At 37.7% G+C, this 16,487-nt stretch overlaps 1 protein-coding gene across 1 annotated transcript in view; it reads left to right on the top strand.

The window, feature by feature from the left end:
• Positions 1 to 16,487, top strand: part of LOC140522793 (maestro heat-like repeat-containing protein family member 1) — a 128,899-nt gene that overhangs the window by 12,124 nt on the left and 100,288 nt on the right. Inside the window, 2 exon segments of the mRNA XM_072638051.1 lie at positions 3,036 to 3,112; positions 12,745 to 12,867. Of these exon segments, the coding sequence (XP_072494152.1) occupies positions 3,036 to 3,112; positions 12,745 to 12,867 (200 nt within the window).

Genomic DNA, 16,487 nt, shown 5'->3' with positions numbered 1-16,487 from the left:
GAAATGACTGAACCACAGCAACAAAATTATTATTATTATTATACCTGTTTACTTTAGTTTCTTCAACTATAAAATGGGGATAATTACTACCTACATCACAGAGTTGTTATGAAGATAAATTGAGATATTTGTAAAGTGCTAAGCAGAGTGTCTGGTATATAGTAGGTATTTAATAAATGCTTATTCCATCCATCCACTCAAGTTTATAGTAGAGAAAATTTTTTTTCAAATATATGTTGAACTAAATGGCTACCAACTCTGAATTTCTGTGATTTTGTTGATGGAATGTATAAATGTCTCTGTTAATGAATATTAGATTTGTCTATCATCTACCAGCATCTAGCTATAATATGATACATAAATGTTAAACTTATAATATACATTTACATGCATATTAGTATATATGCTAATAAATATATGTTGAATTGAATTGAAGTGTGGTACATTGGAGACTTATGATCAACATGAGCCTAAGAGGCTGGTTATGTTCAGTGTAAAATAAAACACATAAAAGGTAACATCCCCTCTGTTTGTCCCCCAGAAAATTTCACTTTCCAGAGCAATCATTGAAGGTTTAGTCACCAAATTAAAAGTATAATTGGGTCACTTTATTCCACATCTATCAGAGAACTAAAGTAGACTTTTGTTGTTCAGTTGTTTTTCACTCATGTCCAACCCTTGGTGACCCCATTTAGTATTTTCTTGGTAAATATACTGGAGTGGTTTGCCATTTCCTTCTCCAGATCATTTTACAGATAAGGAAACTGAGGCAAACAGGATTAAGTGATTTACCCAGAGTCACACAGCTAGCAAGCATCTGTTGTTGTTAATATTTTTTCTTCAATATGGAAGAGGACCATGACATGAGGGAGGTGATGCCATGACATGCAAGTGAATTGGATTTAAGTGAGAGAAAGCTGTGCAAAGTCACCAGCCTCACTTTCTTCTCCAGAGTCATCTGGGGCCAGTGGCAAGATATAGATCAGGATGACTGGAGATGGACCGGGTTACAGTGGGAGATCTTGGGCCTTTTAAGCTAAAATCTTTAAAAGGTCTCAGTTTGACTGAAGCAACGTCCGTTCAGTGATTAAGGCTAGGTAAGAAATGAAGCAGAAATTGGTGTTTTTGACCTACTCAGAGAAAAAGAATCTGGGAGGGAAAGACCTTCAGGGTTTCTGGCCAAAACAGGAACAATTGCTATTTACTTTGACTCTGAGTCAGTCATAGCCCAAATAATGACCAAGGCCTGGAACCTATTGTTAATCAATTAAATATCTGAGCCTCTATTTAAACTCAGGTCTTCCAGACTCCAGGCCAGCATTTTCTTCACATCTCTACCTAGCTGCCCCAAAGTATACATAGATAGGAATTTAGCAATCAGTCAAACAAGCATTTTTGTAAAGGTAGACCCTGGAGTTAGGGAGAGGATTAAGAACTAGTCTTGCCATTTCATTAATATAGAGAACTCTTGTTTGAGGAAACACTTTTTCTCAATATAGATGAGCAAGGTCTTCTTTGCAATTCATAGTTTCAGAGAGTTGCCTAGAGCTCTGAGAGATGGAATGACTTCCCCAGGGTCTGTAATCAGTTTATATCTGATGTAGGACTCAAGCTCATGTCTTCATGACTTCAACTCAAGTGATTTCTTCCATGTCATCTCTCTTAGAAACTCTTACAATATTTCTTTCTGCCTCTGTGATATTGACTGTTTACCTGTGAATCTATATAAAGTCAGGAAATTTTTGGTGCCCCAGTCTTTGATCTAACCTTTCCTCTCCTGCTTATTTATTCCATTTACATGGATCTGGTCCTCCAGAGAGCTGCTTAAAATGCAGCACTGTGATACCTTGTCCAGGAAGAACTAGTCAAATGAGGAAAAGCAGGAGAGGGAAGAAGTAAGGAGAAGAACCTTTCAAAAAGAAGAGAGGAAAGGGAGAGTAGGGATAGCAATGGCAAAGACCAGTGTTAAGGTAAAAACACTGGGAAAATCCAAGATCTTTGATTTTTGAGGTCCTCTCAGTTTAATGTTTAGGATATGGCACCTGCCTGAGAAATTAAAACCTGATCATTTCCAGACTATTACACTACCCATGTCATTTTCCTCCCTTCTTGCTTAGTTGGATTCCTACCATGTCACTAATGGGTAAGAGATGACAAAAGTCATGGTGGCACAGACAACAGAAGTCATATGTTTCATTAGCACATTAGTCAATATTTGTTAGTTAGAATTAACTGGTTGTACCAGTTACTTAGTGAGTAACTGAGCTATAAGATGCAAAGGCTTCCATGAAACAGGAATGAATGAGATTCCAGGGAAGGGAAAGAAGGACTAAGGGGGATGAGTTATCTAATGCAGACAAGTAGGGATTATAGGAATAGAGAAGGGTGTCACTCAAAGAGGAAGACAGAGATAGAATCTTAACATATTTAACAATTTTGTCAGAGTACCATCAGTCCCTATTCACAGCAATGGGTTACCTTGCTTCTCTTACTATCCCATAAAGGAAGGGACATTGTATGAGAGCTTTCATCAAGGTGTTAAGGGAGTTAAAAATCTTCCCAACCATTGATAGATCTCAGATGGGGCTATTAAGGGAGGCTTGTTTCCTATGAAGGCCCACATCTTTTGTGTGTGTGTGTGTGTGTGTGTGTGTGTGTGTGTGTATATATATATATACATATATATATATATATATATATATATATGTATATATAAAATCCAGATGTTGGTACTTCTCTTTCTGATAATGTTGTATGTATTGCCTGTGGTCAGACAGTTGGAAACCCTATCTGTTGGTCATGCTTGTATTTTCTCTGTTGGTATATGTACTTGATTAAAGTAGATTGTTAACCCTTCAAAAGTTGCTTTCCTTTTAGAAAAGCAGATTTAAGAACCCATGCAGCAGGCCCTCTTGTGTATGCTGAGGTGCTTACTGCTACTCAAGGCTTCTCACAACCACAGTTGACCACATTTGGGTTGCTTTCTCAGTAACCTTTTATTCCAATGATGTGTTTGTCTTTGTTGCTTTTTCCAGTTCCTGCAATGATTCCCAGTGTGATGATAGACTTGCAGCATGCTTTATGGCCGTGGCTTCCCAACCCCAGCTGCAAGGTAAGTGAATTAAACCAAAATGAAAACCATTTCTCCTGGGTTGGACTTAGAAGGGATGGGCCAGGAGCAAATGTAAAAACTAGTGTTGTTGATAATTCTACCTAAATTAACTTACTTATTCAGTGCCATACCAATCAAACTATCAGATAATTATTTCCTAGAGCTAGAAAAAATATTATCAAAATTCATCTGGAAGAACAAAAGGTTCAGAATATCAAGGGAACTAATAAAAAGAAATTCTAGGGAAGGTGACCTAGCCCTACCAAATCTCAAATTTGTATTATAAAGCAGCAATTATCAAAACCACTTGGTACTAGCTAAGAAACAGAGGAGTAGACCAGTGGAATAGGTTAGGTACTCAAGACACAGCAGTCAATGACTATACCAATCTACTGTTTGATAAACCCAAGGACCCCAGCTTCTGCGATAAGAACTCACTGTTTGACAAAAATTGCTGAGAAAACTGGATAATAGTGTGGTGGAAACTGGGCATAGATGAATACCTGACATGGTACACAAGAATAAAGTCCAAATGGATACATGATCTAGGCATAAAGATTGATACTATAAACAAATTAGAGGAGCAAGGAATAGTGTATTTATCAGATTTACGGAGAATGGAGAAATTTTTGACTAAATGAGAGATAGAAAACATTATGAAGTACAAAATGGATAATTCTGATTAGCTTAAACTGAAAAGTTTTTGGACAAACAAACCCAATGCAACCATGATTAGAAGGGAAGCAAAAAACTGGGAAAGAATTTTTGCACCTAGTGTCTATGTTAAAGACCTCATTTCTAAACTATGTAGAGGACTAAGTCAAATGTACAAGAATACAAGTCATTCCCCAACTGATAAATGGTCAAAGGATATGAATAGGCAGTTTTCAGAGGAAGAAATTAAAGTTATCTATAGTCATAAGAAAAAATGCTCTAAATCACTATTGATTTGAGAAATGCAAATCAAACCAACTCTGAGATACCACATCACACCTATCAGATTGGCTAACATGACAAAATAGGAAGATGATAAATGTGGGAGAAGATGTGGGAGAGATGGAACGGTAATTCATTGTTGGTGGAGCTGTGAGATGCTCCAACCATTCAGGTGAGCAATTTGGAAATATGACCAAAGTACTACAAAAATGTGTTTACTTTTTGACCCAGCAATACTACTTCTAGGACTATATCCTGAAGAGATCATAAAAATGGGAAAGAGTCCCACATGCACAAAAATATTTATAGAAGCTCTCTTTGTGGTGGCCAAAAACTGGAAATCAAAGTGATGCCCATCAATTGGGGAATGGCTGAATAAATTGTGGTATATGAATGTAATGGAATACTATTGTGCTATAAGAAATGGTGAACAGGAAGACTTCAGAGAGACCTGGAAAGACTTATGTGAACTGACGCTGAGTGAAAGGAGCACAACCAGGAGAACTTTGTACACAGCAACAACCACAGCATGAGAGGACTTTTTCTGGGAGACTTCGTACTTCATTGCAATGCAAGGACTTAAAAAATTCCCAATGGACCCTTGAGGCAAAATGCCTTCCATATCCAGAGAAAGAACCATGAAATTCGATCACAGTATGAAGGAGACCATTTTCTTTTGTATTATGTTTTGTTTTGTTTTATCATTTCTCCCATTCATTTTAATTCTTCTATGAAACATGACTAAGGTGAAAATGTGTTTCGATAGGAATGTATGGTAGAAACCGATATAAAATTGTATGCCATCTCAGGGACAGGGTGAGGAGGGAGGAGGGAAGGAGGAGGAAAGGGGAAAAAGTCTAAGATATAAGGGAAGTGATTGTAGAACACTGAAAACAAAAAAACAATTTAATTTTAAAAAATTAAAAATAAAGCAACAACAACAAAAAATAACTAGCGTTGTTGAGTTCTGAAGTTAACCACAGCCAGTCATCATGTCATCCTTTTTCTCTTTAAGGCTCATTACAACTTTCATCTTTGTGTAATACATTCTGATTTTACATTAATAGTCTGGACTCAGTCAGCACTTCTCCTAGGTGAACATTATAAGGACTGGAGAAAAAAAGAATTTTGGTCCTTAAGTGACCAATAGATCAATACAGTTTAAATCCAAAGAGTAACATGGCCAAAAAATTGTATTCTGATAAGTAATAGACTAAAGTAAAGAGTAAAGTAAGACTAAAGCATTCCAATGATATATGCCAGCTTTTGCCTAGAAATGTTTTTTGAGCAAAGAGCCATTAGCTTACAAGGTGGTTTCTGTATGGCTTATTTCCAAGTGTAATTATAATTAAGTGCAATAAAATGGAATATTTCTAGCTTAGAAGCCTTCGGATGTTAAAGCACTGTTAGCCAAGTGGTATAAAGAATATCATAAGAGAAATATATGACTGGAAAAAGATGAGCTGATCACACAATAAGAGTTGCAGATAATTGATGTGCAACCTGGGTATCCACAAAATGTCAAAAGAAGAGGTGGGCTCTCAAAATCTTCGATGGACTCCCTCTGGTACATTTATAAGAGAAGATGGGACCCATGCAAGGGTAAGCATGAGGTTGTAATCTACATCTTTGGAGAATGCAGTTTACTTGATGAATTTAATCTCATCTCATTGATGAAAATCCCAAATTAGAATCCTGAAGTCAGTCAAACTAATACCCTTTCATGTGTTTTTGATTAAAAGAAAGACATGAAAATGGAATTAGTTGAAAATGAAGAAGCTGGCCATTTAGAAGCACAATCTCAATTTCACCAAACATCTCAAGGGCATGAGAGTTACCAATAAGACTCCTTACCTTAGCATAAGGATGAACCTGAGGCATGTCTAGGCCTCCATTTTTTAATGTAACTTTTATTTTACTTTTTGTCAACTGACAAGCATTTTCTATTTTTCTAATTTTCTATTGCAACATATATGCATAGTCAAACAAAATAAATTCTCACAGTGGCCATATCCAAAATTTCTGTCTTATTCTGAGTCTATCATCTGTCTGTCAGAATATAGGCAGCATGCTTCATTGTCAGATATCTAGAATTATGATCATATTGATCAGAACTCTTAAGTCTCTACCTCAGCTGAAGCATAATAGATTTTGCCCTAGTCCTTTATTTTAACTTATATATTAACTTTATGTTTTGAGTGTGTTTCTTGTAAATTACATATTGTTGAGTTCTGATTTCTAGTACATTCTGCTATCTTTGTATGTTTTACTGGTGAGTTTATTGCAGTCACATTCATAGTTATGAATGAAAATTTTGTATTTCTCTCCATCACATTCTTTAATACTTTTCTTTTTCTTTGTTTCCTGCCCCTTTATAAAATAGACAATGGTGGTGAGAGAGAGTGCTAAACACCTGAGTTCGCTATTCCTCTATTCCTCTTTTCTTAATTTGTTTTCCACCCGAAGTCCAATCATAGATTCTTCTTCTTTATTTCTTTTATTTTAAACCCTTCCTTGCTATCCATTCTCCTTAGAGTTGTTTTTCTTAAGACTAATCTCTTGCTTAATCTCCCTTTCCTCTTTTTTTCCACCATCTCCCTTCTCCCCTTTCCCTTCTATTGCCCTGCTAACTGAGATGTATTCCTCTGCCCAACTGTGTGTGTTCATCTCTTTGATCAGTTCAGATGAGAACTGGGTTCAAGTATCACCCACTCTCCAAACCCTTCTTCTTGTCTGTATAGTTTTCTTGTTGACTACCTCAATTATGTGAGATAATTTTCCATCCTTTCTCTCTCTTTTACCCTAGTGTATTTATTTTTTCCTCTATTTCCTTTCTCCTTTTCAGATAATCAAAACATAAGAACATAATTCCTAGGTTCTCTTTCTAATTAGATTCTTTTCACAACCCCTGATTATAATAGAGTTCAGAGGGGACACACATATCATTGTCTAGTATTAGAATATAAACAGTTGATCTTTGTTTAGTCCCTTACAATTTTTCACTCATGTTTACCTTTTTATATTTCTCTTGGTTCCTGTGTTTATATTTTGAGCTTTCTGCTAAACTTTGTTCTTTTCATTATGAACACTTGGAAGTTCTCTATTTCATTAAAAATCTTTTTCCCATGTAAGATTGTACTCAATTTTTCCGGGTAAATTATTCTTATTCTATATGTTTTGCATTCTGAAATATTGTATTCCAAGCTCTCTGAATTGTATTGGTGACTGTTAAATCTTGTGTGATCTTGGATATTTTCATCATTTTTTTCTTTGACCAAAAGCTCTCAATTTGAGTGATATTCATGTAAACTTTTACTTGTGGGTTTCTTTGAGGAGGTTTTCAGTGAAATTTTTCAGTCTCTGATTCTAAAAAGAACATGGACAATTTTCTTCCACGAGTTCTGAAAATATAAACTTCTAGGTTCTTTTTTATTTTCTTTTTGTTCATGGCTTTTAGGCAATCTGGTGATTTTAAAATTATCTCTCCTTGATCTATTTCCTTATCAGTTAAAATATAAGAGATATTTTACATTTTATTCTATTTTTGAGGCTTTTGTCTTTGTTCTATTATTTCTTGTTTTCACAATGAGTTATTAACTTTTATTTACTCCATTCTAATTTTCAAGGAATTTGTTACTTTACTAGAATTTTTTTAACTTTTTGTACCTAGCTGTTAATTCCCTTTTCAATGTCTTCCAAAGTTCTCTCTTTTTTTTCCTTTTAGCATTCTTATTTCATATATAAAATAATTTTTAGACTCTTTTTAAAAATTCTTGCTTCAGCTCTTCCAGGCATTCTAGCTTAATTTGTGCTCAAGCTGCAGGTTTGGTTTTGCTTTTTGTTTTGTTTTGTTTTGGATTTTTGAGGCTTTGCTTGTAGAGATTTTGGAGCCTTTCTCTTCTTCTGGGTTTACGTTTTGAGCATCCCTATTTTCATAATAATTCTTTATGGTGGTATTCCTCTTTTGATGTTCATTCTTCCAGTCTACTTTCTAACTTTGAATGTTACATTAAAGTTGGGCTCTGCACACTTCAGGAGGGAATGTTTGAGCTGAGCCTGTTGGGTTGTATCCTTCTGCTGCTACATTCTTGGGTTATTAAGTGTGGAATTATTCTAGGAATCCAGAAAGAGCTCAGGCTAGGGAACTGAAAACTTCCAGTGCTTCCATGGTGTTCTGATCCAGGGAAAAGTTTGATATCTGTCCTCCTGCAAGTTCTTGATCTAGATTTGGGTTGAAACATCATACTTGTGGAACTGTCTTTGGTTGGAGTTCCAGTAGACTACTACTGAATTTAGGCAGTATCAGTCAGCTGGAAAGCTCTGCTACCTCATAGTGACTGACCAGCAGGCTTTTGGTATGGGTTTCCTGCCCTAGTTATTCTGTTGCAGGATTCAAACTGGGCTGGAGGCTGGAATTGAGACACCTTCCTCACTTCCCCTCTGCTTCATTCCTGGGGTCAGATACTGCTTTCTTCTGAACTTTTTCCTTACTCAGTATATGACCTAGGGCCCACAATTACTAATGCTACTCCAGGGTATAGGTCCACCAATCCACCAATGATCTGTGACCTAGAACTACCTAATGAGCAAAAGACCTGCCAATTGACATTTATTCCTGCAACCTATGCAAGGTCCTGTCCCTTTCTGTGTGTGTGTGGGACTTTTTTTTTTTTTTTTCCGTATTCTCAGTCATCATGGATAAATTGCTTTGCTCAGTTACTTTTGGCTAGATCCTGTCTGCAGTGTCTACAGACCCTCTGTTTTTCTCCCTATGCCTACCAGGGCTGGAAAAAAAGTGATTCACTGGTATTTTTCTTTTCTTAGATTTCCCAATCAGTACTTGATATATGGTGCATTTTTGTAGATCTTTGTGGAGGAGGTATTGGGAGGAACTCAGTTGTGTTTCTTTCTACTATCCTGCCATCATGGCTCATCCTCCCTGCTTCCATTTGACTCAAATAGATAGGGCATGTGGACAGTGGAAAGAACACTGGCTCTGAACTTATAGAAACAAAGGATTTGTGTTTAAATACTACCTCTGGTGTTCAAATAACAAGAAATCCTCTGCCTCTATACTTCCAGAGCAAGGCTGGCTATATCTCTCTCCCAGGGTTCTAAGACTGGAGTGTCTTTTCTCTAATATAATTGGCTCAAGCTCTCACTGGTTTTGTTTCCCTCACTATTAATTACCAATGACTAATGTCCTAATGCCATTAAATCACTTCAAAGCAATTAATTTTTATAAAAGGATATTTACTTTGAAGACATAGCAGTAACAGAGCAATAGCAAAGCCATGTACACCTTCAGGACAAACTCTCCCCTATACCACTTCAATCTCTGGAGAGATCAGGTTTAAACTTCACTCAGTTCCTACGTAACATTGGTCCCACCAAGTTCATATTCAGATACGATATCACTACAAAATGATTCTCCATTTCAATGACTACTGGGATAGGTCCCAAAATTCATTCCTAATGATCACTCTTTGCTCCTTAGGGTATCAATATTGGACTGACTATAAAACTCAGCTTAGACTTAGATTCCCAGAACCCAGGACTCCCAGGCAGCTTGCTCACCTGACCTTTTTGAAACTCACAAGGTCACAGTATCCAAATCCTTCACCTAAAACCAAAGAACAAATGCTGAGGTAAGCAAAGGACCAAGGCCCTTTTTAGAGCCCAAGTCTTCTCTATCTGCAGCATTTTCTCTCACTGAACACTTTAGCAAAGTAGATATCAGGGAGATGGTTCCCATCTTCTCAGCAAAGATCCGCTGAGAGAGCAGATAAAATGAATGGAGAATGGCCAGAACTCTGACTGGCTGGTGTATTTTGAAGACACTCTTAAGTTCCAGCTATGTAGACAATCAAAGAAGGTGCCATTCTCTGTGTGGTTAACGTTCTGAAACCAATGACTGAATTCTGTTCATGTTCTGATCTCTCCAAGACATTTTCATTATATATCACCATAACACTCTGGGAATCAGACTCCCCTTCCTCTTCTATGTGGGGAATTTCATCAGTGACACTTTGTCCATGTAACAGTCTTTACTATATTCACTACACATGTGACCTTGGGCAAGCCAATTGACCTTCATGGGCCTCAGTTTTCTCATCTATAAAACAAAAGGGATGTACTAGATGGCCTCTAAGATCTCTTTCAACTCAATATCTCTTCTCTTATATGACCTTTTCCCACTAGAGTAAACATATATGAAAGGCAACCAAATTGCCTGATTCAGCCTTCAAAGGGGAGTTCATTTTTTTATTTCCATGAGGCAAGGAAAGGCCATTAAGATGACATCATAGTAGCTACCACTCAGGCATTTGTATGCAAATTGAACAGTTCACCCTGAGCCATCAGTATGAGAAGTGGGACATGCAACCAAGTGAGAAATCAGTCCCCTTAAATTCTCAGTTGACTACACAGATAACATTCATAGAGGCACTGATTAATTTGAGCAGATTGGGTTAATGGGTCATTTGGTCACTGAAAGTGGAAACAATGAAGATGTTTTTGTTACCATCTTATTAAAGTTAATGTACTTAAATGGATCATTTATGTGAATTTTTTCTCAACTTTTAAACATTTTCCCTTGAGTTTAGCATAGATGGTTTACCCACCATGGTGAGGGTATCTCTCTTAAACTAAGAAACCAGTGGAGAGAACTCAAGTTGCCTCTTGGTTGTTCCTCACTCTTGTTAAGTAACCAGATGATATTCTTTTATCACTCATGCTTTAGATATTCTTTATCCCATTTCTGTGTCATGGTTTGTTTGTGATGCATCGCAGTGTGCTTATACCCCAAACTATATGTGAGTCTCCATTGCCCTTTGAATGAAACTTGCTTTTCATTTTTCAAAGACTATGACTCACAGCCAGACATCGCCAATCTAATAATGTTGTTTCCTTCTTTCTGTTTTGTGATTTCTTGGTTTCTCATAAAGTTATTAGCTTCCATCTGTTCCATTCTAATTTTTAATGAACTCTTTTCTTCAGTGAGCTTTTGAACCTCCTTTTCCATTTGGCCCATTCTGCCTTTTAAAACATTCTTCTCCTCACTGACTTTTTAGACCTCTTTTGTCATTTGGGTTAGTCTATTTTTAAAGGTGTTATTTTCTTCAGCATTTTTGGGGTCTCCTTTAGCAAGCTATTGACTCATTTTTCATGATTTTCTTCCATCTCTCTCATTTCTCTTCCCAATTTTTCCTGTACCTCTCTTACTTGATTTTTCAAAATCCTTTTTGAGCTCTTCCATGGCCTGAGACCATGCATATTTATCTCACAGGATTGCAATGTAGAAGCCTTGACTTTTATATCTTCCTCTGATGGTATGCTTTGTTCTTCTTCATCCAAAAGGATGGAAGAAAATACCTGTTCACCAAGAAAGTAACCTTCTTTAGTCTCATTTTTTTCCCTTTTTTGGGCATTTTCTCAACCAGTTACCTGACTTTTGAGTCCTTTGTCAAGTGGAGGGTATACTTTAGGGACCTATAAGTTCTCAGTTCCTCCAAGGTGGCACAATCAAGGGAGAAGAGTCTACTCCTCTCCTGGCCTGTGCTCTGGTCTATGACCAGGATTCCCTCTCCAGAGCCTCCACCAATTCCACCATACCAGTGTTCCTCCTCAACCCAGGATTGCTATGCAGAACTGAGACCCAGATTGGCTCCTCGATTCCCCTAGGGTCTTTAGCCCCAGGGCTCCAAAAGTGGACACTGTTCCCACCTGGGGGCTAGGATTTGGGGCCAGACTGAGCTCCCTTCTCACCTAAGTTAAAGAGCTTTCTTACTGACTTTTGAAACTGTCTTTGGCATTTGTGGGTTGAGATATGTGGGAACCACAGCTGTGCGGCCTGCAGCCTGTTGCAGTCCTGTCTGAGCCAGCCAAGGCTGAGCTGCACTCCACTCAGAGCCTAGAATGACAGACCTTTCTGTTCGGCCTTCCAGGCAGTCTTAGGCTGGAAATCTCTCTCACTCTGTCCTTTTGTGGCTTCTGCTGCTCTAGAATTTGTTTAGAGTCATTTTTTACAAGCATTTTATGGGTAATAGGGGTAGAGCTAGAGCAGATTGGTTCTTCTACTCCACTGTCTTGGTTCCTCCTCCCTCATCCATGGTCCTTGTTTCTAAAAGAAGTATACTATCCTTAAAGGAGCTTTATAATTTCCCAAAGACTATTAAACCCACTTTCTTCCAATTTAATTATGCATCCATTCTGGGTTCATTTTCACTCTTTTTCTGTGTATTTATTTCTATATATTTATATATCCATGCATAGACACATGGATTTATGTATATATACATGCATATGCATGTACATACATATTTTGTGTGTTCATATATGTATGTTTTTGCAATGTATAGATGTTCATATATGTATTTTGTAATGTATAGATGCTCATACATGTATTCTGTGCCCATCCCATCTGTCCATGTAAGCATATATGAATGTATATGCATATACTGCTTACAAGTATATGCACATATATACACAGAATTATAATTTGCATATATGCCTAAATGTACATGTATATATGTTTATAATTGTTTTATTGTTCATATATCCAAATATTTGGTTTCCTTTATGGTTTCTGCATTTAGGTTAAAAATAAAATAACACTATATATCCACATATATGCAAATAAAGAGCTTTCCCCACTTTCTAATGGCAAGTCCTCCCTTTCGTCTTTTTTTTGCTAGGTTAAAGAAGCCATGGCTAAGCTCATCTTTGCTCTGGGGAAAGAGGTTCACCTGTGTACAGACAGTACCATAGTCTTAATCCGTTTCCTCATAGATGAATGTGTGAAGCCACTGGATGAATCAGTAAGTGCCTTTGTCTTGGAACATTCACCCTCTCAGGACTTACTCTTTCCTAGGTAAAGTCAAGGTGCAGACAATGGGAGTGGGGTGATTGCTTATCATATGAACCCAGTCTTCTCAATAAAGGAGGAAATGGTGTTCTCTGCTTGAGGATCATAGGGAGGACATGAAATGAGGTGCTTGAGGCCAAAGGAAAAAGTGAACAACCATTGTGGAGAATGTGATAAAGTATGAAGTAGAAGGTGGGCAAAAGATTGTAGTACAGCAGTGAGGACCCACTGTAGTGGGGCTGGAGAGAGTAAATGTTCAAAGAACACTGTAATAGGGTTTAGTGATTTCCTCCAACATCATCTACACTCTCAAGAGAAAAAGCAAAGGAGACAGATGGCAAAAGTCACTAAGATTAAAGGTTAGCAGCTGAGAAATAGAAGAATCAGGGAGGTGCTGAAATCAGTTCAAACCAACTTTGCAGAAATGATTGGTAAATTTTCAGCAGGAGCATTTACACTTCAAAAATAGGCAAATGTAAATCAGGACTTTATTGTTTTGTTGATTGTCTAGACTTAAAGTGATTGAGAAAATGTTCATTGTATAGGTTAAATTTTAAAGTGTGTCACGCTGTATTTTCTTGTTCTGGTAGAATGGTTGCCAAACATTTACCAACACAGTAATGAGTTGAATGGCCATTGTAACAGTAAAGTCAACGACCAGTTGCTCAGCTTGGAGAGTGTTTTCCATAGCACTTGCTAACCCACTATTAAGTCATCTTATGGATTATGTTCAGAAACCGCAGAAGAGTTCAGTTCATTCATGTTTGACTTCATGACCCCATTGGGGTTTTCTTGGCAGAGATACTGGAGTGGTTTGCCATTTCCCTCTCTAAAGCAAAATGGTAAAATGAAAGAAAGACAATTTGAAATCAATCAATATTTTGTTTTTGTTCAGACAAATGAATTATCCTGACTCACTCAATTAACACTCACTTATATACTGTCCTTCAGCTTTTTTTTCTATTTGACTTGTAATTTTATCAGTGTGATGAACTCCCAGTATGGAAAACTCCTCCATCCAATTCAGATGCAACCTATCTGTAACTTAGCCATAGAGTTGTCTAGGGTACTGGCTCATTATTTGACTTGCCAATGGTCACATAACTTATGTGTGAAAGGTGGGACTTGAACCCATGTCTTCCTGACTCCAATACAATTTCTCTATGTACCATGTCATGCTGCCTCATAGATCTTTTACAACTGTCCAGTTGTTTCTTATGCATTTGATTTCCCACTCCACTTCTCCCCACTCCCCCCAATAAGAGTATAAATTCCTTGAAATCAAAGACTATATCTTACACTTCCCACTTGCATCCCACCCATGTCACCAAGGCCAGTAGGTGGCACAGTGGACTCCCTCTGGGCTTAGAATCAGGAAGAACTAAATTCAAATCCAGCCTCAGCCACTAAATGTGATACCCTGGACAAGTCATTTAATTTCTGTCTCAATTTTCTCATCTGTAAAAAAAAAATACCTTATAGGGTTGATGTTTGTAAAGTGCTTAACACACTTACTATTGCAAAGGAGGTACTTAATAAATGTTTATTTACTCTGCTTGAGCCATAGTCCATGGGCCAATCAAATTCTGCAGACAGCTCTCTCACTTTTGGGGGAAAAAACTAGCCTAACCCATGTGGGGCATGAGGGCAGCTAGGTGGTGCAATAGATGGAGTGCAGCGTCTGGACTCAGAAAGGTTCATCTTCCTGATTTCAAATTTGGCCTTGGACGATTACTAACTGTGTGACCCTGGGCAGGTCCCTTAACCCTGTTTGCCTCGATTTCCTCATCTATAAAATGAGCTGGAGAAAGAAATGACAAATCACTATAATATCTCTGCCAAGAAAACTCCAAATGGGATTAAGAAGTATCAGACATGACTGAAATGATTGAACCATAGTAACTACCCATATGCAGGGAAGTTATGAGGGGGGACCCTTGGTAAATAGCAGTCATATCACAAAGGGCCACAAAAGAAAATCTCTCATGTTGTAGCCAGAGAAAGAAGGAAAGGGCCTCTCCAGATTCATGATGAAGAGGTCTAGGATAAAGTATTCAAAGAATGACTGTAGAAAAGTATTACCTTTGCTAGGTTCTAGGTTCCTGCATCCATATCTGGCAGCTGGTGAAGCAAATTCTAGGAGACCAAGAGATTATATGATCTTGCTAGCCACATCTAAGGTTATAGACCTAGAACTGAGCCAAGAATAAGGCCTGGTATAGGAAGATTAGCCAGAAGGAAAGAGAGAACTAAACCAGAGTGAAGTAACTTAGTGCCCTGCCATTTGTGCTCAAGATGAAAATCCTTGAAAAAAACCTTGATAAAAACCAACTACATTTGACCCTTTATATCTATAGTCATTTATTACCCATCTTTCCTTCCCTATGAATTTTTTTTCATACATGTGCTATCTAACTTGCAGAGTTTTTGAGAGGAAAGCATAGGACTTAATAGAAATGTGGGGTAGCCCCGGTTAAAAGAGCTGTTGACCTAGTAGTAGTGATAGTCAGAATCTGAGTGGTATAGAGGCTAGAGCACAGGACCTGGAGTCAGGAGGACCTGAGTTCAAATATGGCCTCAGACAATGACTAGCTGTGTGACCTTGGACAAGTCATATAAGCCTAATTGCCCAAGTTCCTCATCTGTAAAAGGAACTGGAAAAGGAAATGGCAAAATCACTCCAGGATCTTTGCCAAGAAAACCCCCAAGCGGGGTCACAAGAGAGTCAGACATGACTGAAATGATTCAACAACAACTAGTACTGGTGGTAGCAATGAGAGTGATAGCAGTGTCTTATTATTCCCTTGCAGGACTTTGTAATAAATCTCAATAGAAAATTCCTAAGAGAGTGATGGGCTATTTTTTCCAGAGCTAGATTATGGAATCATAAGAAAACAGGAACATAGGGTCTTAAGATCATACAATCATCATCTTGGAACTGGGAGTAAGGAAAGAAGATGGAGGTATAACCATTCATTCTTCCCTCAGAATAGGAAGCTGGGTATCCCAGAGCTAGATATTAGGGGACCAAAGGAAAACAAACAAAAGTAGTGGCAGAAAATCACCATTAGAGGGCAGCAGAGAACCAGATTCAGGACTTTTTTGTTATGAAAAGATAAGAGGCTCTATGAAGTAAGGAGATAGTGAAAATGACGATGATGGTGGCGGTGACTTGTCTCTCTCCAAAAATCTCCTCCTTTCCCTGTCCATGACAGGTCTAAAGAGCTGGTGACCAAAATAAGGGAGGCCTCATCCTAATGCCGCCTTTGGTCCTAGTAAAGTGTTAAAGCTCCCTTTAGGACACTGTTCAACTTCCATTTTGGCATCTACAAAGTAGAATTCAGGTGATTTTTAAGTACTTTGTGACCCCCAGGATGAGAGAGCTTCTCAGGTATTCAAGTGAAATTTACTGGATGAACTGAAGAGAATTGATTTCAAAATCCACTGCATCTTCTTAACTTGAGACTATATGAAAAGTGAAGAAAATTAACTAGGGACTATCTCAGTTGAATTAGAAAGGCAATTCTCCAATACTGGTACTCTGCATCTGTCTTCCATTTTTTTTTCATCATG

Source organism: Notamacropus eugenii, chromosome 2 (assembly GCF_028372415.1).
Source record: "Notamacropus eugenii isolate mMacEug1 chromosome 2, mMacEug1.pri_v2, whole genome shotgun sequence".
Taxonomy (NCBI): Eukaryota; Metazoa; Chordata; class Mammalia; order Diprotodontia; family Macropodidae; genus Notamacropus; species Notamacropus eugenii.
The sequence above is the reverse complement of the archived record's forward strand: the minus strand, read 5'-3'. Positions and strand labels throughout refer to the sequence as shown.